At 37.0% G+C, this 21,239-nt stretch overlaps 4 protein-coding genes and 1 long non-coding RNA gene across 16 annotated transcripts; 3 read left to right on the top strand and 2 right to left on the bottom strand.

Annotated features, from left to right (window-relative positions):
• Positions 1–453: 453 nt before the first annotated feature.
• On the bottom strand, positions 454–5,966 carry LOC105963893 (zinc finger CCCH domain-containing protein 51). 9 transcript variants are annotated; one of them, XR_016030038.1, is made up of 9 exons: positions 5,260–5,420; positions 4,086–4,927; positions 3,800–3,969; positions 3,325–3,444; positions 3,180–3,245; positions 2,501–3,092; positions 2,118–2,403; positions 1,723–1,924; positions 454–1,549 (listed from the first exon to the last, which is right to left on the bottom strand). XR_016030038.1 is itself a non-coding variant. In XM_012988377.2 (3 exons), exons 1-3 carry the CDS (start codon positions 5,324–5,326, stop codon positions 3,865–3,867), a joined length of 1,014 nt encoding a protein of 337 aa, XP_012843831.2. In that variant the 5' UTR covers positions 5,327–5,420; the 3' UTR covers positions 3,693–3,864. The 9 variants fall into 9 exon arrangements, 1 of the variants encoding a protein (XP_012843831.2); XR_016030035.1 differs by having other exon boundaries at positions 3,180–3,444; positions 5,260–5,966; XR_016030037.1 differs by having other exon boundaries at positions 1,723–2,403.
• On the top strand, positions 731–3,558 carry LOC105963891 (pentatricopeptide (PPR) repeat-containing protein). Its single transcript, XM_012988376.2, has one exon. It carries the CDS (start codon positions 731–733, stop codon positions 3,449–3,451), a length of 2,721 nt encoding a protein of 906 aa, XP_012843830.2. The 3' UTR covers positions 3,452–3,558.
• An 81-nt stretch (positions 5,967–6,047) lies between the features above and the next one.
• LOC105963894 (abscisic acid receptor PYL5-like) lies at positions 6,048–7,887 on the bottom strand. The gene is made up of 3 exons (XM_088814803.1): positions 7,574–7,887; positions 6,669–6,887; positions 6,048–6,499 (listed from the first exon to the last, which is right to left on the bottom strand). Exons 1-3 carry the CDS (start codon positions 7,670–7,672, stop codon positions 6,260–6,262), a joined length of 558 nt encoding a protein of 185 aa, XP_088670929.1. The 5' UTR covers positions 7,673–7,887; the 3' UTR covers positions 6,048–6,259.
• Positions 7,888–10,163: 2,276 nt separating this feature from the next.
• On the top strand, positions 10,164–11,359 carry LOC148772500 (uncharacterized). Its single transcript, XR_016030117.1, has 2 exons — positions 10,164–10,575; positions 11,004–11,359. It is a non-coding gene; the product is annotated as an uncharacterized LOC148772500 (long non-coding RNA).
• Positions 11,360–12,367: 1,008 nt separating this feature from the next.
• LOC105963895 (uncharacterized) lies at positions 12,368–21,167 on the top strand. Of its 4 annotated transcripts, none has more exons than XM_012988378.2 (9): positions 12,368–13,381; positions 13,898–14,086; positions 14,606–14,698; positions 14,811–14,993; positions 15,078–15,180; positions 15,276–15,461; positions 16,663–19,073; positions 19,543–20,093; positions 20,664–21,167. In XM_012988378.2, exons 1-9 carry the CDS (start codon positions 13,154–13,156, stop codon positions 20,674–20,676), a joined length of 3,957 nt encoding a protein of 1,318 aa, XP_012843832.2. In that variant the 5' UTR covers positions 12,368–13,153; the 3' UTR covers positions 20,677–21,167. The 4 variants fall into 4 exon arrangements, with proteins under 4 accessions (XP_012843832.2, XP_012843834.2, XP_088670930.1 ...); XM_012988380.2 differs by having other exon boundaries at positions 20,667–21,167; XM_088814804.1 differs by having other exon boundaries at positions 19,546–20,093; positions 20,667–21,167.
• Positions 21,168–21,239: the final 72 nt, after the last annotated feature.

Below are 21,239 nucleotides of genomic sequence, written 5' to 3' on the forward strand. Positions count from 1 at the left end.
TGCCGAAAAAAAAGTAAAAAAAAAAAAAAAAAAACAACGTCGGTCAACCGTCAGCGGAAATGATGGTAAAAATCGGGGTCGTTTGTCAAAATTGAATAAATGATGAAATTGAGGTTAAATTATGGTTGAATAAAATTTTAGGGGTTTTTAGAATATTTTAAAAGAATGCAGGGGTCTGAGTGCAATTTTTATCCATGAAAAATCCCAAATTCAGCCCTAATTCAACAGTTGACCGTTACTTCTTGACGGTCAAACAGACGGAGGGACCAAATGTGTTAAAATGTGACAACATTAGTGTGTATTTTGTTGACGGCGGTAAATGGGGGATCAAAAGTGAAAAACGTGCAAACTTGGGGGACCAAAACTGTAATTATCCCGAAGTAAAGCTATAAACATCATTTATTGAGTTCGAGTTGAAATTAATTGTTAATATAGTTCAATCTTCAAGACATATTTCTGTAATTCTTTAAATTTGATGGGGTCAAACTGTAATTACCCATAACTTAATCATCGATGGTCATGGTACCTCTTCTTCATCAACTGAATGTTCCGGATTTTTTGTAATATGTGCGGGAAAAACAGGTTAACACAGCCTCTCTCTCTCTCTCTAACCTAGAAAATGGATAACCTTATCCTCTGAAAATCTTTTATTACATCAGATTTCTCTGTCCTATTTCAGTTAGCTCGACTCTTTCATACTGTGTAATCTACATGTAAATGAACCTGTAAAATGGAAGCCATCAATCTTCTGCACCACTTCAACTTCAGCCCACCAACTCCCACAACTAAATTCAACCTACAAAATGTTCTTGAAACTCCATATTCCAAAACTTCTTCGTCACTCAAATCAAGACATGCCCAGATCATTAAAATCCCCGAAAACAGCGCAGATTCAGAAATAAAAATCCAATCTTTGATCACTTCTTATTTCGAACTCGGCGATTTCCACTCCGCCACTAAGGTTTTCTTCATGGGTTCCCCACAGAAAACCTACCTGCACTGGAATTCTTTCTTGGAGGATTTCACAACTTACGGTGGAGGAAACCCTAATCAAATTTTTGAAATTTTTGTCGGATTACACAATATGGGAGTGGCTTTCGGTAGTGAAACAATGGCCACAATTCTTAAACTCTCTGCGAGTCTAAGTGATTCGTTACTAGGTTTAGAGATTCATGTCTGTTTGATCAAGAGAGGCTTCGATCTTGACATGCATTCGAAATGCGCATTGATGAACTTCTATGGGAGATGTTGGGATTTAGAAACTGCTAACAAGGTGTTCGACGAAAGTTCAGATCGTAGTAGTTCTCTATTGTGGAATGAAGCTGTTTTGGTAGCTTTGAGGAACGAAAGATGGTCAGAGGGTCTACAACGTTTTCGACAAATGAACTTTTTGTCGGTAAAAGCTAGCAATACTTTCGTTATCGGTAAGGTTCTAGAAGCTTGTGGGAAAGTGGAAGCTCTTGATCAAGGGAAGCAAATGCACGGTTACGTAATTCGAAACGCTATGGAGTCGAATTTACTGATATCCAATTCACTGATCAACATGTACCTGAAAAACGGCTTTCTTGAACTGGCAAGAGCAATCTTTGATTTGATGGAAAATCGAAACTTATCTACGTATAACTCGATTATTTCGGGTTATGCATCGTTTGGCTATCTAGAAGATGCATGGTTACTAATGAATGAAATGGGAAATTGTAATTTGAAACCAGATATTGTTACCTGGAATAGCCTTCTATCCGGTAATCTCCACCGTGGGTTGTATCACGAAGTACTTGTGTTGTATCAGCAGATGCAAATTGCAGGTTTTGAGCCGAACACGAGATCTGTGACAACTGTTCTTCAGGCAATAAGTGAATTGTTTTGTCTGAATCTCGGAAAGTCGGTCCATTGTTATGTTGTAAGAAGAGGGCTTGTCTCAAATCTACATGTAGGAACTTCATTACTAGACATGTATGTGAAGAACAATGATTTAAACAGTGCTAAATCCGTTTTCGATGATATCAAGGAGAGTAGCATCTTTGCTTGGAACTCGATGATTTCTGGATATTCGTATAACGGGGATATGGAAAATGCTTCGATTCTTTTTAATCAAATGAAGATAGAGGGAGTTGAACCTGATCTAGTGACATACAACAGCATGGTTTCTGGCTATTCGATGATTGGACGAATAAACGAAGCCTTGGCCACGATTAGGCAAATCAAGAACTCGGGATTGAACCCTAATGTGGTTTCGTGGACAGCTCTTATATCGGGGAGTTCTCAGAATGGATACCACAGAAACGCACTCGAGTTTTGCTACGAGATGCAGAGAGAAGGTATAAAGCCGAACTCAAACACTATTGCAAGCTTGTTCAGAGCTTGCGCAGGCTTATCTCTGTTGCAGAAAGGGAAAGAAGTGCACTGCATTAGTATTAAAAAGGATTACACAGAAGATGAATTTGTGTGCACAGCACTTATCGACATGTATGGAAAGTGTGGGGATTTAAAGAATGCTTACAGAGTTTTCCAGAGGGCCCACAAGCGAACCTTGGCTTCTTGGAACTCCATGATAATGGGGTTTTCGACATATGGCCGAGGGAGCGATGCCGTCTCTCTGTTTCATAGGATGCAAGAAGAGAAAATCCAGCCAGATGCCATAACCATGACAGCTGTCTTGTCTGGGTGCAGAAACTCCGGTCTGGTTGATGAAGGGTGGAGATTCTTCGACAGCATGGAGACGGAATTCAAGATAAAGCCAACAATTCAACACTATTCTTGCATGGTTGATCTTCTTGGAAGAGCTGGATATCTAGACGAAGCATGGGATTTCATCGAGCAAATGCCGATAGAGCCCGATTCTGCAATATGGGGAGCTGTGCTTCGATCGTGTCAAATCCATGATAATATCCAGCTAGGGGAGATTGCTGCAAAACAACTTTTCAGAAAAGAACCACATAATCCAGCTAACTATATCATGCTAATGAACATATACGCTGCTTCAAAGAGATGGGATGATGTGGATAAGGTCAAAGATTTGATGGATCGAAGGTCTGTGAAATTAGGACATGTTTGGAGCTGGACTGAGATCAACAAGATAGTTTACGTCTTCTCTGCAATGGGGGACCCACGTTTAGATGCAGAGATTTATTTTGAACTATATAAACTGATGTTTGAGATTAAGGATAAGGGATACGAACCGGATACTACATGTGTTCACCAGAACATTGATGAGGAGGAGAAGGAGAAGGCACTGCTTTCTCACACTGAAAAGATGGCAATTGCTTATAGCCTGATCAAGTCAAAAGGCAGTACCCCGATTAGGGTGATTAAGAATACCAGAACCTGTGCAGACTGTCATACATTTGCAAAGTATATTTCCTTAGTGAGACGGCGGCATATCATCCTCAAAGATGGCATTCGTTTTCACCACTTTGTGGAAGGCAAATGTTCCTGCAACGATTTCTGGTAATGAAGCATGTTCTGCATTTCTCAGACACATTTCTTGAACATGGTTCCTCGTAAGGATGTAAATAATTCGAGCCTCTGGGACAAGTAATATATTGGTTACAGATTGAATCAATACTTGTAAAGAAAATATCTGAAACGACTGTCTCACATCAGCAATAAGATTAGCACACTCGAACTAGATGTATACAGATTTCACAAGGAAAGAACATAAAAGAAAATTTCACAATCTCAACAAGAAGATATGCAACGGCAATAAAGTTTGGAGGTTCTTTTATACAAAACGATGAGCAATGCTCAAAATACAATTCATTTTGTCAAAAAAGAACATTACTAACAACAAAGAGCTTACATTGAGGAGATTTAAAAAAAACAAAGTTTCCGATAAATGATTCTCTTGGTGAGCATTTTGACCTATCATTTCTTTTCAGCAGCCATTCTTTTGCGAATCTCAAAGGCGGTGTTGAATATCCCATTTGTTGGCTGGTTGCAAACAAAGCACTTCTTATTTTTTGCATGATGCTGCAGAACAAAAATAAGTAAAAATAAATATCATTCCTGAGTTCCTGTGGTTCATGAAAATTATATTATTCTGGAAATAACAATGCAAATGAAAAAAAAGACGACGTAATCAGTACCTTCAAAGCACAATGCTCGCAGAAGTAGTGCTTGCACCTCGTCATAACCGGATCTGTAAAAGGCTCCCTGCAAATGAAGCACGCGAACGGCAATCCATTTTCGTCATCTTCCTCGTCACTCTCATCAGAGTCCTTCTCCTCATCATCATCCGCCGATTTCATAGCTAATTTTCTTTTCCTCGCCTTCTCTTTTTCGTCCCAATCCCTCTCAAGCTGCCACCCCGATTTGTAATCACCACGATCGTGCATAAACTTGCACGAATCTCCATACCCACAATAACCAGTCTCTTTATAATCTTTACAAATATCGGGCTGATAATCGAACCTCGCCGACACTCTTATGTGGGCAGAAGCTCTAAGAGGTCCATGAGAGCCACCAGCTTTCTCACTCGAAACAGTTTGCTCTCTTCGAAACCCAGCTTTGTAATCAGTATATCCATGTAACCCTTTATACAACTTCTCATCACCATCGCCTTTTTTCTTCCCTTTCAAAGCCTCTTCGGCTTGCTTGAGAACCCTCTCTCTGATAGCTCGAGAATCTCTCGAGAAATCGGTCTCTGTTTCCAATGTGGCTGTGGCTCTACTATCGTTTTGAACCTGAATTTGCTTGGAGGACTCGTATTCGAAGACTGAAGATTTTGATTTCTCCACCTCGGACTCTTTCGAAGTCTTCTGGGACCCACTGGAGAAGTGTAGCTTGTTGTCACCAGCTGGTGGCTTCTTCTTATTGTACACAACCGAGCTCCCAAGTTTAGAATCTTCGTCTTCGTCTTCTCCCTCTTGTATAGCAGTTCGTTTCCTTACATTCTTGCTCTTTGCTGGCTTTCTGAAGAAATTACATACTGTAAAAAGAAACAGCCCAGTCAGCTACGTAAACCCAAAATCAAACGAGGAAAATTGAAGTGATATAATCAAACGCATACAATAGAATGTTCACAAGGGTTCCTTCTAAATATCCCAATCGCAAAATTCCGTTAGAATAGCAAAAACTCAAAATATTAGAAAACAGCGAATGGATTCAGAAATAGATACAATCGGCATCAATATATCATACCCAAAAACATTCAGCAGGGTAGAAAATTCAGAAAAAAAAAAAATTAAGCAAATACTCATTCACGAAAGCTAAGACAGTAGTAGGGTTCTGGAAAAATTAAAATTAAAATTAAGCAAGTACCTGGAAGGCCTTCCTCCGCGGCGGCGGAGTCGGAGGCGCCGCCCGCATCAGCTTCATCTCCCTGCATCACCGCGTCGTACCTCTCCTTCCTCAGCTTCTTCGTGTTCGCCCCCCTTCTCTTCTTCTAGGCCTATTTTGGTTCAGTATATTATAGGCGGGCTTTTCTTTTGTCGGTTTTATTAACAAAAAGTTAGTGGGCCCGGCCCTTTATGAAGTCCTTCAGTAAATGGGCTTTCTTTCCGTGCCGGTTTAATTAGAAATTAACTCGGCCCGACTCCTTTAAAAACTTATTCCGAATTCCAAAATTCATTCCCATTTCTTTACGATTTTAATCGGATTATAAACGAGCTTCTATTTTTTTTGAAAAAAATTCCAAATTTTTCAATTTTTTTCTTCCGAAAATTAAACTCGTAGTAGTATCAATATTATTATGCATTATATATTTGAGGTGACTACAAAATTGGAATTTTCGGAAATTCGCTGATTCCAATCCGAAATTTTCCAATTTTGGAACAAGTTTTGTCATTCGAAATTTTCCAAATTCAGATTTCCAATTTCCACACTTTTTTTAATTGGAATTGGAATTAGTTTTTTTCACTTCGAAAGTGCTTATTCCGATGAGATCCGTTCGATTCCACCCCTATGTAGGAATATCGAGTATTTGGTTACAAACAAAAAACCAAGAACGAACGACACTTCGACAGATGAAGGTGTTGATTTTTTGTTGGCGGTTCAGTTTTCAATGTCGCGATTAAATGACAACATTATATACATATACAATACATATATGATACATTGGAAACAGAGACCGAAATTCAGTTTTCACAAAAGGAATATTTACATACAGCCCAACATGGTTACAAATTACAATCAACACCATCCAACATAAAGAAAAAACCGAAAGTACAAGGATGTTCCTCTAAATCTAGTACAGAAATCGAAAGCCTAAGTAGAGTACGGCTTATGTGACGATTTAACATATATATAATTAATACGGTTATCATATACTCTCAACCGAACGTAGTCGGTTGACCTGGTCAAACTGGCCACGCATAGCCATCATTCGTTCGGACACGTCAGCCAAGGAGTTGAGGTTGCAGCTGATCAGAGCCCTCACAAAGTAGCAAGTGTCGTCTTTCGTGTTCCCTTCAGGCGCATCCACCACAAACGACTCTATCACCACTGTCGCTTGCCTACCCTCCATTATCTCTGGATGAACCGTAATTATCGACGAGTAATTCTGATTAAAATAAATTAGCGAATTTAGTGCAAATACGACAATCAACCTTTCAAGAAAAAGGGCCACAATAGTTTACTGTAATTGCAAATATCCGGTGGTAAAAATGGAGGCGGATTTACACACACATTACACACATTACACACACAAACAATGCATATATATATGTTACCTTCAGTCTGTGATCACCACCGACAAATTTGACACCGAGAATGTGTTTTTGGTCATCGAGAAGTTCCAAACGCTCGGTGCTGGTGGTGGCGGGGAGTCCAGATTTGATATTAACTTGTCGAACGCTACCAATTTTGAGATCACCGCCCTGCACGGTGCACCTGCTAACAAAGGGCTTGTAACTTTGTGGCTGATCGAATCTTCTTACCAATGACCAAACCTGAAGAATGAAGATAACATCGCAATCAATTTCAAGCCCTGGAAACGTAAATTATACGAGAATTGGTAACAAAAGGACTAGAAGTAAATTAGTTGTGAAAAAAATTTGCCCCTTTTTTTGCCTTCCATGAACATCGATCTAATTTTCCAGTCTTAAGCTATTCAATTAAATGTTTAACAGTGAGAGAAATACGAGCAGATCATACGGTACGACCCGGATACTATAACAAATTAAATACGAGTAGATCATACGGTATTTCCTAAGATGTGAACCTTTTCACATTGAACCGAAAAATAAAGCAACAAACTTTGATAACCTAAAATTCAACATTTAGAACTCGAATTCAACTTGTGAATCACAGCATCAAGCGACAAAATCAAATTTAGAAAAGTGGAAACCTAATCTTGTCCCGGTAAATTAAATTCAATTACAATCAACGAATATCCGATAATCAACTGTAAATGATTTTCCCCCAAATCGCTGTCATCAAAATGCACAAATTTGAAAAACAACATACCACAACAAGATCGGAATTCAGGGACCAAAATGCAAAACAAATTACTAATCATCTTAGTGAAAAAGGGGGGAAAACAATCAAAAATCTCGAAATCAACACACAATCGAAAACACACACACACACACACACACACACACACACACTAAAACATGTTGAGTGAGAAAATTACAATGTCAACAGGAGCTTTGATGTGCTTCACAACAAAAGACGAACACTGGTGCTCACTCAGCTGATGCTCGTGGTATTTGCTGATGTACTGCGCCTCCATTTTTCTCCCCACCTTCCGTTTCTTCGAATAAAATTGAAATCAAATTCCTGATCGAGAAACCCTAGTATGTAAAAATCCCCGAATCAAAGCTGGTTTTTCTCTGTGTGTGGTTGGAATTCGGATTACAATTTAAAAAAGCAAAATAAAAAAACCCAGACTTTAAGGAAGAAGTGCATGCATCTGGTGTGAGTTATGCGTTAATATTTATGGTGTGTGTCTTTGTCAGCACGCACCGACCCGGCCCACATTCGATGACTAAAACCCCTTTTAGGCCCATTTACTTTTACATTTTATATATTATATATATATATATATTATTTATTTATTTTTTTTATTTTTTTTTTGTCTAGTTTATATTTCAATGACAACAAAAAAACAGATTTTGGTTGGAAGATTGGTTGACAAATAATTCATTAATTGATGACTCGTTTGGTTGGGGACATTAGTTATTATTAATTAAATAATTGAGTTTTATTTAATTTTGGACAATTTACGGTTATCTCCTGATGTAAGGTCAAATTATGACTATATATTTTATTACGAAAAAATCCTCATTTTAGTAGGTAAATTTGACACCGTAATAATGAACGTATGAAACAATACATAGTTATGAGGCTGATTATAATTATCCAAACAAAAAGAGGTTTTTGTAATTTAACATTATTTTATCTTTTATTAATCCAATATTTTTCACTGAAAAGATTATTTTATCATGTCCAAAAAGAGGCTCAATTTCTTTACATAAAAGGCTCAAATTTAGTCCAAATTCATTCAAATGGGTCCCAAGCTTGTATAGATAAGACTTAAGAGTGTTATATAAAATAAAATAAAATTATCTATTTTGCCTAAAATCCCTTAAATCTAGGGTTGATCATGGGTATTTTTAGGTTTGTCTCCTTGCTTAACAAACCATATCCACATTATCTTGACTTACAATTTCTTTTTAAATAAAAGATAGAACATGGCTCTACATCAAATCAAATAATGAACCAAAAGAGTATTGTAAACGTGTCTTAATTAGTCGAATAAAGAAAGAACGCGACGTCTAACGATCAGGGTTCGATTTCTGTAGTGTTGTTGTTGCATCCAGTGACTTAGACCCCGTGTAATTACAATTTATTACGCGAAGGAATTTGTTTGTTATTTTATAGTTACTTTTATTTAAAAATAAATAAATAATAATAATGGTAAAACAAATAGGACAATAATTCAGTAGTGGAATAAAACAAAGAGAGCCTAGTATTTAGTACAAAGGCCTTAGGATAAGGAATCAACCTGAACCTTTCTAATCATATGGCCCAATTTTGTGTTATGGACCTAATTAATCAAATTGTCATATCAAGAATTTTTAGGTTTCATCTTATTGGGCAATATTAATTTTTCATGTGTTGCAATTTTGGGAGAATTTGTCACCAACCCAAACATGACACGTGTCACCCCTCACTCAATCAAATTAAACTAAACTAACAAAATAGGAAAAAAAAATATTTCAATCTTAATGATTTTATGTAATTTTGAATTATAATAACTTGGATTGTTTATAGGCATCTAATTGAAGAGTTTTCGTGTACTATTTGAATTATTACGGTTTGAGAATCTCTTTAATCGTGTTAATACTAGTCTTAACGTTGTTGTTCATCTAGCTGAGGTTATGTTATTTAGGCTTATCGGCCCTGCATTATGTATTCGAACTTTATCGTGGCACATAATTGAGGCTTGACTATGTAATTTTCAACTTGAAAATTGTCCCAAAATTAGCCTAAGCTAACCACTATTTGTGTCACATCAATTCCAAGACAAGTGGAGTGATGGGAAAATGAACATTATTGAATTTTATTGCAATTAGTTGAAAAATCATTTTCAATTAGATGGATAAATGATAAATCACTAATTATAGATAGAGTTTGACATGGCAAAACATGTATATAAATGGATTTAATTGAGATCCCTTACAATTATCCAATAAATCATTTGCCTAATTCATAGTAAATCATAAACATATATGCAAAAGGTTTTTTATCTATATCAAGAACATGTGTGTAATTGGTGAATCCACACAATGTGCTAGACAATATTATAAAACGTGTCGCCATACGACAAACTTCCAATTTCATTTCACATCAAGGAATATTATATCTTAGGAAAAATTACAATCGCCTTATGAAATAAGATCTATTCATGAAAAAATTCCTCATTTTCCATCATTACATCCACTATCTGCAATTTGTAGATTTTTTTTACATTAACACCCCTTTGTATGAGGATGTATGTATAACATTTACAAACTACAGGGGTCTGAATGTAATTTCTAAAAATTGATGGATTTTCTCGTAAATAGACCTTATTTCAGAGAAGTGGTTGTAATTTATACTATTTCTTGTAGTGATGTTATGTCTACATGAAAAAGCAAACCAATTGATTTAACTTCACTATATAAATGCTTTCTTCCTCATTGGTCAAAAAAAAGATTCCCACATTATATATAAGGCTGCAGATATTTGCAAGACGAAAATTACTAAGTGCAAGACCTTACTTCATGCAAGACCAAAATATAAATAAATTTACTAAGATCAAGACTGAAAATTACAAATATAACCCCAATAATAATTTAGATATTATTAATTTAAATTAAGTTAATTGCTATTGCAAGACCAAAAAAAAATACAAAAAAAAAGAATAAAAAAAAAAAAGAAAAAAGAGAGGGAACTCACTCACCCAACAAAACACCAACATCTTCTTCTTCACCCTCATTCTACACATTTTTTTCCACAAAAAAATCTTCCATATTCTCCAAAACCCTTATCACATAAAACCCTCAAATCTTACTAAAACTTGAAAAGAAGGACATTATGGATACACAAGACATAAATATGGAGGATTCTAAGGTCGAAGAACACAAAGAGGTAAGAAATATTGTACTTTGTGATCATTTTTCTCGTTTTTCGCACCTCATTTCACGTACAAAAAAATCGACATGTACAGGTCGAAATATCAGCTTTATATCGACACTGCAGTGTCGAAAATATCAAAATAATTCGACACTCATTAACTGTCGAATTATATTGAAATTATCGACATTCTGGTGTCGATATTAAGCGGATATTTCGACGCCAGTGTGTCGAAAATTTTCCAAAAAAACGACAAGTACAGGTCGATTTTTGTAAAACCGCAACTCCTTCAACAATAGTGCTACAATCGAACCCTAGAATCATCAACTATGTTCTAAAACGACTTGAATTCATTATTCTAACAATAAAATCATATTTATCACATTTATTTCTCAAAAAAAAAAAATTAATTCAAAAAGTAATTTTTACTTCTTTTTCGTGAGATTGTTGTGGCGGGGTTGGGGCAACAACGGAGTTCAACGGCGACGGGCGACGGCGGTGGACTTCAACGGCGACGGCGACGACGACGGGGCGATGGCGACGGGGCGGCGGGCGACGGGGCGACGAACGGTTTTTTGCTGCAATTGATTTTTTTAGTTTTCTTCAATCTTCCCTCCTCGTTTTGATTTTGTCAATTCAATTTATTTTTTCTTTTTGTTTTATTAATTTTTTTTTAAATTGGTCTTGCAAAAGAAAATTAATAAAATATTTTTTTTTTGTTTGTATTTTATTAAGGTTATTATAGTCTTTTTATACTGAATTTAATAAAAAAAATTAAATTGGTCTTGCACTAAGTAAATTTCGTCTTGCAAATAGTCGCTGCCTATATATAAAGGTTCTTGTACCATGTCCACCACAATTTGGAAATATCATTGGGCCCACATTTGCAGAGATACTCGGCCCATTTAAAATTCGGGCTTGCAAATTGGGCTTTACTATTGAGTGGGCCGAAATAATAGATTTCCATTTTTTTTGAAGGGGATTAATATTACGTAGGTTATACTTCGGGGAGGTAAACTGTATTTAACACTTTTTTAAACACTTGAAATTAAATTTTATCTTTTGAGTTTTATTCTTTATGATTGTTACAAATGTCATTGTAGTGAAAGCTTCAATCACCTTTTTTTCCCTCCCTTTTTTCTTTTAATTTTTTTTTAATGATTATCTTCAATTTGGATAAGAATCTTGCCATGGGTTGGAACAAAGAATCTTGAAATTTAACTATACTTTAGAAAAATAAAACAAAAATTGATATTCATTGATGAAGAGGCGACGGAGGCGGAATCACGGGTGGCCAAGCTGATCTGAATCGGAACGACGAGGGGAACTGAACAGACCAATCCATCGTGACATACAATGGATTTTGGCGTTTTAAGGTTCGTTATGCATCATTTATTAATTAAATATCTTTCACAAAGCTAAGAAAATGAGTAATTACCTAACAAGAAGTTGACTTTTTGGATGCTATTTTTTATTTTATTATTTAAATAGGAAAAATAATTTATTTAATATATAAATCACTTTTGAAACGTGGGCTTTTAATCAAGTTTGTATATTTAAGAAATTGCAAATATTAGGGGCTAGGCCCAAAATAAAACTCCTCACAGATTAGGGCTTTGACAAATTGCCACAACTTGCTACTCTGTAGATTGGCCAACCATTTTTATTTTGATTTTAATATTAAATTTATTAATAAACAAAACTGTATATTAAATTTCAATTATTAATTTTTTATTATTTACTATAAATAAAAACAATAAATTCTTAATAGGAAAATTATTTATGTAATAATAATTACTTATTTGCCATTTCCGTTTCATCATTTTTCTTTCAATCTGTAGATTCTATTCATCATCATTTCACCAAATTTGTTCCCTTATTTCCACACACACACACACACACACTAAAAAAACACATTCAAAAATCAAAAAATCAAAAATCAAAAATCCAAAATCAAAAATCAAATTCCCTGATAGCGTCAAACAATTTTCAAAAGAATTCCCCGAAAGAATCTGGATTCTGGTTACTGCTCCTCACACAGTCGTTTCCCTGAAATCGTTGAGACCAGAAAAAAATCCGATTAAACAACAAACCCTCGTTCGTTCTACAATTTGACGATCTCACACTTCATTTTCTCTCTTTTTCTTTTTTTCTTAATTGCAATTTGGGAATTCGGTGTTGTTATCCGATTTTGGTTCGCATTGCGGCGATTTTTTTCTGAAACTATTCCGAAGCGGGTTTCAGTTAGGGTTTTGTTTCGGATTACTTGATCAACTGTTTCCTCTGTTTTTAGGTAGGTTTGGGGTTTGCATTTTCTAGTGAAATGTTTTTGGGAATAATAGAAAGTTAGGTATTGAGGGTTTGAATGATTTCTGTTCAATGCTATTGATTGGATTTTTTTAGAAAAGTAGGCGCCATTTTTTCTCACTTTTTTCCTCATTAGGGTTGGATATAGATGCATACAACTCCTTTACATTTTGGGAAACAGCGTGGCCTTTTTTTGCTGTAAAACTACTTTTTCTTGGGATTTTGGAGTTGGGAAGAATTTGAGTTTTTTGTAGTGTTAGTTGTGGTTTAGAAAAGATAGTTGTGTATGGGAAAAGATGAGGGATGGGCTGAGCCAGGTGGGCAATTGCCAAACGGGCTTTTGCCCGGGGCAAGCCCTATGATGCGGGCCCTTGATACAGACCGATGGATGAAAGCAGAGGAGCGGACTGCAGAGCTCATTGCCTGCATTCAGCCCAACCAGCTGTCGGAAGTGCGCAGGAATGCTGTTGCAGATTATGTTCAGCGGCTCATTATGAAATGCTTTCCATGCCAGGTTGTTAGAACAATCTCTGAATTTCTGCATCGTAGTCTTGCAACTTAAGTATTGTTTCTTGAATGGCTGTTAATAATGTGGTTTTTATTTGCCTTTTTGTCTATGAGGTAGCTGGTGTTTATACGTAGATGTAAATTCTTTTATTTGGATTGTTTTTTGCATGCTTCCGATCTTTAATTTGCAGTGTATTGAATTTGCATCTTCTGATGCAAGTTTAAATTAAATCTGCATATGATGGACAAGATATCGGTAGAGTTGAAAATTTGTCTGCTCTAATACTAGAGCTCCTGGTGATCATGGTGAGCCCATGGTGATCATATAATGAATTTGTTGTAAAAATGAAAGGATTCTCTGAGATATAAAAATGTATGCTACATTTGGTTGGTTTAAGATATCATGAAACTGAATGGTGATTCATGTGTGTCTCAGAATTCAGTTGATTAAAATACAGAATCCGGTAGTCTTGTTGAAAATGTTATTAGTTTTCTAGTGATAATCTTTATCCTTCGTCTATAGGTCTGTACCTTCGGTTCTGTTCCCTTGAAGACTTATCTACCTGATGGAGACATTGATCTGACTGCTTTCAGTCATGGTCAGAATCTAAAAGAGACATGGGCCAATCAGGTTCGAGATATGCTAGAGAATGAGGAGAAGAATGAAGATGCTGAGTTCCATGTGAAGGAGGTTCAGTATATCCAGGCAGAAGTATGTTCTCAGTATCTGAATCCCAACTTTTCATAATTATCTCTCGCGTCCTTCCTTTTTTAAACTGTTAGTATCTCACATTGTGGGAATCTCTATTCTCTCTCTCTCTCTCTCTCTATATATATATATATATATAGAGATATACATACAAATATGTGCACACACACAGACACACATATATATATGTATGCATGTCTACATATAGAGAGGTTAAGAAATCTATTTGTAGAGGGAGACGGTTAGCTTAATCAAAGATAGAGCATGTGTATAGTTTCACTCTTTGAATTTTCGTTATTAAAATTTTGCATTGTCCCCGTCATGGAGCCTCCTTGATATGTAAGCACATTAGGGTGGTTGGATTCTACATTGGTTATGAACATCCTAATAAGTGATAGAATTGCTATGAAATTCTTAGAAATCAATATTAGGATGAATTCTGATTTCCTGTCCATAGGTGTTTTAAGTTACTTTCTTTTCCCCACCGCTACAAAATCTTGATATTTTTTTTTTGTATTTTAGGTGAAGATAATTAAATGTCTTGTGGAAAATATTGTGGTGGACATATCTTTTAATCAAGTTGGTGGTTTGTGTACACTCTGCTTCCTTGATGAGGTGAGTTATTTCTTGTTCACTGTATCACTGACAAAATTGTCTTAACATGAATTTCATGAGGCTGTTGGACAAACTTGCTGTCTGATGGCACTTTCCATGTTTTGTTCCATAGGTTGATATTATGATAAATCAGAATCATCTGTTCAAGCGCAGTGTTATATTGATTAAAGCGTGGTGCTATTATGAAAGCCGCATACTGGGTGCTCATCATGGACTCATTTCTACCTATGCCTTGGAGACTTTAGTTCTTTACATCTTTCACCTGTTCAACAATTCCTTCCATGGACCCCTTGAGGTGACTTTATTCTTATGTTTGCCTATGTCCAAATTGTTCTGTTTCTTGAATTTTTTTCTGAAGCTCTCAATGTAATGCTTGCAGGTCCTATATCGTTTCCTGGAGTTCTTCAGCAATTTTGACTGGGACAATTTTTGTGTTAGTTTGTGGGGACCTGTCCCCATTAGTTCCTTACCTGATGTAACTGGTATTTAATTCCTGAACCTTTTTATTATACAATTCATCGCTGTATAAATTAGTGTTAGGACTGAACTTCTTGATGTCATTTGCACGATTTTGCAGCTGAACCTCCCTGGAAGGACAGTGGAGAACTGCTACTAAGCAAGTTGTTTCTTGATGCTTGTAGTACTACATATGCTGTTTTTCCTGGTAGCCAGGAAAATAACGGACAGCCATTTGTTTCTAAACATTTTAACGTAATTGATCCTTTACGGGTGAACAACAACCTCGGACGTAGTGTTAATAAAGGTATTTTTCAGGGAATTTTTTCTGCTATCTTCGTTTATTTAAGATTTAAATTTCTTATCGTTGTTCTATTATCAGTCTCAGCTACACATGTACTAATTATACTGTAAATTTCACAACAACCGCTTGATTTATCCTTCTCATTTGCTATTATTTCATTTGTTATAATGTCTGATTGGTTCATGAAGGCTTCGCTTGGTGGATAACTCCTTCAGTCACTGTATTTTAGGGTTTGGCTTGTCAATGAACTTACTTGTTACCGCTAAGAGACTACTAGTTGATGGGGATCCTTAATTCCTGTTTTTATGTCGGCTCCAAGTCACTCACTCCCATTTAATATGATATGTGCATCAATCATTTAGTCGTAGCTTTTATATACTAGCCTTCCATGACCACTTTCTAAGAAAGTGTTTTTTAGCCTAGTTTCATGTATGATAATAGATATGGCTAGCCTAGTCTCTTCTTCTTCTTTGGTCTTCATTGCTTCACTTGAGAGTGTTAACATGACGTGCGGCTGATACAGCTTCATAAAGCAAACATGAAATCCTCAAAATCTTCTGGATGGTGTCTTATTTATTTAATTAAATCTTCTGTAGCCAAATTTTAAAATCCTTAAATGTACAAACACCTGGATCAATAGATATGCTAATTTTGCAACATGACCAATGATCTTGCCATGTTGATCTTCTGCAGTTGAGAAGAGATCCATGAATTGCGTCGTGGGAAGATCATAGAGCATGATTTATATCTTTCACATGGATATTTTCTTGGGTTGAGGCATTGCCTGTTTGTAATCCAAGGAGCTATACCAGATATTTTAAGAAGCTCTCCAAGATGAATAAGTAAAAAGGCATTTTAATGAACAAATACAACCAAAAACTTAATGAAATGTCCAGAAAAGGTTCCTACCGTTCTCATGCTCATGATATGAGTTGATTGCTATTCTGAAGGGACAAACCTGCTAGATTGGGATAATTTCTTTCATCAATTTGATTAGCTTATAACCATTTTTTGTTTCTTAATTTGTTTCTATTTATGTATTTCACAATATGGGCTCTTGTTTTAAATGATTTGCTCAATGCTATATCAAAAGAAATGATCTGTTGCAATTTGGTAGATTGTAATATTGAGAAACGAATTAGTATTCGTTTTCCTGACCTAATTATTCCTGAGTAACATGAACTTATCCTTTTCTATTTTTCAGGCAATTTTTTTAGAATACGAAGTGCATTTGCTTTTGGAGCTAAAAGGCTGGGAAGATTGTTGGACTGCCCAAAAGAAACCCTAATTTTTGAAGTTAATCAGTTCTTTATGAATACATGGGAGAGGCATGGAAGTGGTCATCGGCCTGATGCACCAGCCGTTGATTCATGGCACTTGAGATTATCTACTTCTGATAGGCCTCATGAATATGAGAATTCGAATACTAATAACATTGGTAAAAATGAGAAAGAAAACTCTCGTACTTCTGAGATAAAGAGTGAGAGTATTCTTGCACGTGGTGTTTCCTATCAAGATAGTCCAAATTCATCTCGTATGATGCCAATAACAAATGAATTGCCGGCACCTTCTCGTACGCATGGCTTAAAAAGTCAATATTATTTGAACAGCTTGCGTACCGCTGATCAAATTGGAAGAGATGCCGTCGCTGATCAGGTTGTACTTAACAATAGGATTCCGAGAGATCTGAAAGCAGAACATTTGGCGAATGACATGCAGGGAAGGTTTCTTTTTGCCCGAACACGCTCCAGTCCTGAATTGACTGATAACTATAGTAATGCCTCAACCCAAGTACAACAGAACAGACAGGCAGAAACTGCTGATGCTCTTGATAGTTATTCTAGGTTGGATTCTAGTAGGAGGAAGAATCTTGGATCAGAAAGCTTGGCAAGCCACAGCAGTCGTTCTTCAGTTGAAGATGCATCCTTGAGGCATGTTCCATCTCAACAAAGCCCTGATGCTGATAGCATTTCAAACAACTCTCATAGAAATTTGGGCTTAGATGCCGTGAGCGAAGAGTTCTCAACTTCCTCCGGAGCACATATGATGCACCAGGAAGAACAAGATATTGTGAACATGATGTCATCTGCTTCACTCCAAGGGTTCAATGGCCAAGTTCATGTCCCATTCAACCTAACACCAGGTCATATACCTTACTCTATCCCACCATCCATTCTGGCTTCTATGGGATACACTCAAAGAAATTTACCAGGATTTGTTCCTACAAATATGCCTTTGGTAGATCCATCATTTTCACATTTGCAATTTCCTCATGGTTTGGTATCACCTCAGCTGTCTCATTATTTCCCCGGCATTGGGCTAAATCCGCCTGAAAAGTCAGTTGAACAAAGTAGTGAAAATGTTGGTCCTGTGGAGATGAACTCCAGAGAAGCTGATAATGACTTCTGGCAGGAGCAAGATGCCAGCTCCAGTGGGGGGCATGACCCTGAAAATGGAAATCATGACACTCTCCAGTCTGATGATAAACCACCAGCACCATCGTATTCTGGTTTAAAGTATATTCCTCCGCCATATCGAGTAAATGGCTCTGGCAGTGCTACGAGAGTTCAGCAGAAGCAGATGAGGGAAAAACGTGGAGCACTGCGGGAAAATAATGATACAAGAAGTAGTGAGGTTTATGCGGAAGAAAAGTCAGCCAGTTCAAGGTTTTCATCATCTGCTCATAGTAATTCTTTGAGAAGTAGAACTTCTTCAGAGGGCTCCTGGGATGGGTCATCAGTGAAGACACCTAAATATAAGAAAGAAAAAAGGGGAAGGAAAGTACTTTCTACAGATCCAAACGGTAGCCAAGGAAAAGGCAAAATCATATCTGAGAATGTTTCTAATGACATGGACAACCATGGCCAGGAATGGAGTTCATCATTACATGTGGGAACCGAAATGGTTGAAAGGAACCCTGGATCTGAGCCGGTTGGGCAGCATATGCCTGGTCTTGAAGCTGCTCAGACTAGCGGATCAGACTCAACGATGCCCTTTGCTCCAATACTCATAGGTCCTGGCTCGAGGCAAAGACCAAATGATAACTCTGCTATCGTTGCATTCTTCCCTACAGGGCCACCAATCCCTTTTTTAACAATGCTTCCGTTTTATAACATGCCACCTGAAAGTGGTGCTTCTGAAGCATCAGGTGACGAGACCTTGGGTGGTGAGTCTGGCATGAATTTTAATCCCAACGGATTTGAAAAGTTAGAGGACTTAAATTCCTCGGGTTTCTTAAGAGAGACATCTACGATTGAGACACCCGAAGACCAAAAGTCTGATATTCTTAATAGTGACATTGACAGCCATCGGCAAAACTTGCAATTTGGAAGATTCTGTCAAAACCCACAGCAACAAGGGCCTCTAGCCTATCCGTCACCTATAATGGTTCCACCTGGTTATGTACAGGGTAGACTTCCATACGACAACCCTGGTAGACCACTTTCAACCAATGGAAACCTCTTCTCTCAACTTGTGACTAATTATGGCCAACGCCTGGTTCCTGTTGCTTCTCCCCTTCAGTCAGTTTCGAGTAGGCATCCCAATATGTATCAAAACTACATTGATGATATGCCAAGATATCGTAGCGGGACTGGAACTTACCTGCCTAATCCCGTAAAATACTTTCTCTGATTCTTCTTTTAATGCTTTGTATATCTCGTTCCCATCACAGTGTGTTTCCTATATCATAGTTGATAATATTTGCTCCCATATATGTTAGTTGTGGTGGAACTTGCTTTGCTGAAAGTTGATTAGAAAGCTTTACTCAAATTTCAACAGCATGAATTACAAATATTATTTGACACTTACTGGGGAAGGGTGTTTGGGTATTGTTTTCCATGAAACAATGTGTTTTCTATGATTTAATAGGGATAGTGGATGGGGATTAACTGCCCTTATGTTGCTAATATGATTTCATCTTTAGTACTGTTATTTGCGTCGCTATTGGATTGACTTCAGGGATATGTTCTGCTTCTGTTTATGTCCTTTGGTTTTGTTTTGCCTGCTGCATGGTTTTTCTTTTTGAAAGAGTCTTCGATTTCCACTTGCTACAATATGTTTAACTGCTTCTTTATTGCTTCAGAAGGTCTCTGTAAGGGAGCGCCACTCGTCTGGTAACAGAAGGGGAAACTACAACTACGACAGAAGCGATAGCTTTAGTGACAGAGATGGAAACTGGAATGCTAATCCAAAACCACGAGGTGCTGCACGCAGTCACGCCCGTGGCCAAAGTGATAAATCTAACTCAAGATCAGATAGGTTTACCCATAGTGAAGGTCGAGCTGACCATTCATGGAACTCATACAGTCATAACTCGATCCCTTCGTATCAGTTGCAGAATGGTCAACTGCGCTCAAACTTCAACCAAAATGGTCTTCAAAATGTAGCTTACACCATGTATCCTATGGCGCCCATGAATCAAAATGGAGTTTCTAATGGACCTGTCCCACCAGTTATGATGCTGTATCCATTTGATCACAATGCCACCTATAGTGAACAACTTGAGTTTGGTTCTTTGGGTCCCGCAGGCATCCAAGGTATAAACGAGCAGTCGCAGCTAAATGACCGTAGAATTCATGGAAGCTCTGGGCACCGTTCTTCACCAGATCAACCATCTTCCCCTCATCATCAGAGGTATAATGGTCATAAGGTTTGGATAAATCTGCATGCAATTTCTAGCTAAACCTATATTCATAATGGATCGTAACTAAATTGCCCTAAGTTGAAGATGAAATCAGCATGTTGTCCACGAATGACCACCGTAGACCATGTTAATAGTTATTGGAAATTTAAATTAAGGGTAACAGTTTTCATCACTGATGCAACCTAGATCTTACGATTTGGTTTTTACTATTACGATGAGTGGAATCTGTTAAGAGAACTTCTCTCGGATGCTACATTTGCAATTTATCAAATGGAATAGCCTTTTGAGCAGCATTTTCTCATCTATCTCTTTTCTCGAATGTTCTAAAGTAATAGGTATTTTGTTTGTTATTTTTTGGCCTGATCGGAAGTTTGTACAATCTTCTAGCGGATTAAGTTGAAATGACGGAATGGCCTCATATTACTAACACATTGTGTGAAAATTTTGATCCTTTTGCATTGGCATATTAATTATAATCTCCGTGTTGGCACTTTCTCCAGAAAACGAAAATACACAAATTTAGTTGAAACATTGGTGATGTTCATAATTGTTCTTCTTAGCAGGAGGGTCTGATAATCTTTCAAAAGCGCTTCTGATAATCTTGCAAAAGCTCTGGGTGGTCGCAAGGAAAATTCAGTTGAAGGACGAGGGTGATCCACTTTCAAGAATTCGGTGCCAATAGAGCTGAGGCTCGTACCTCATCTAACAGAGCTGCTGGGGCTCGTACCTCATCTAACAGAGCTGCTGGGGCTCGTACCTCGTCTAACAGAGTTGGGCTTGTACCTCGTCTTAATAGATTTGGACAAGAATATGGCCATTGAGCAATGTTCGAGTATGTAGAATAGATATAGCCTACCAACATTTACATTTTTTGCCATTGTTAGTGGTCTTTCGAACCAGGCCCTAAAATATTGCTATCTAGAAGTAGAGTTTTTAGTTAAATTATTAGGATATTTCATTATAATTAGGTTTTGGGTTATAAAATATCTTTGTATTATTAGATCTTCGTCAGGATGTTATAACATTTAATATCAATATTAATGTCAAAGATAAAATTTAGGTTACAGGTTCTCCCTCTCTTTCGAAACCTTGATATCTTACCAAATTTCTGGCGAAATATACCAAACAATTTTAGC

The sequence above is a fragment of the Erythranthe guttata genome, chromosome 2 (assembly GCF_056151865.1).
Source record: "Erythranthe guttata isolate IM_541 chromosome 2, IM_541, whole genome shotgun sequence".
NCBI lineage: Eukaryota > Viridiplantae > Streptophyta > Magnoliopsida > Lamiales > Phrymaceae > Erythranthe > Erythranthe guttata.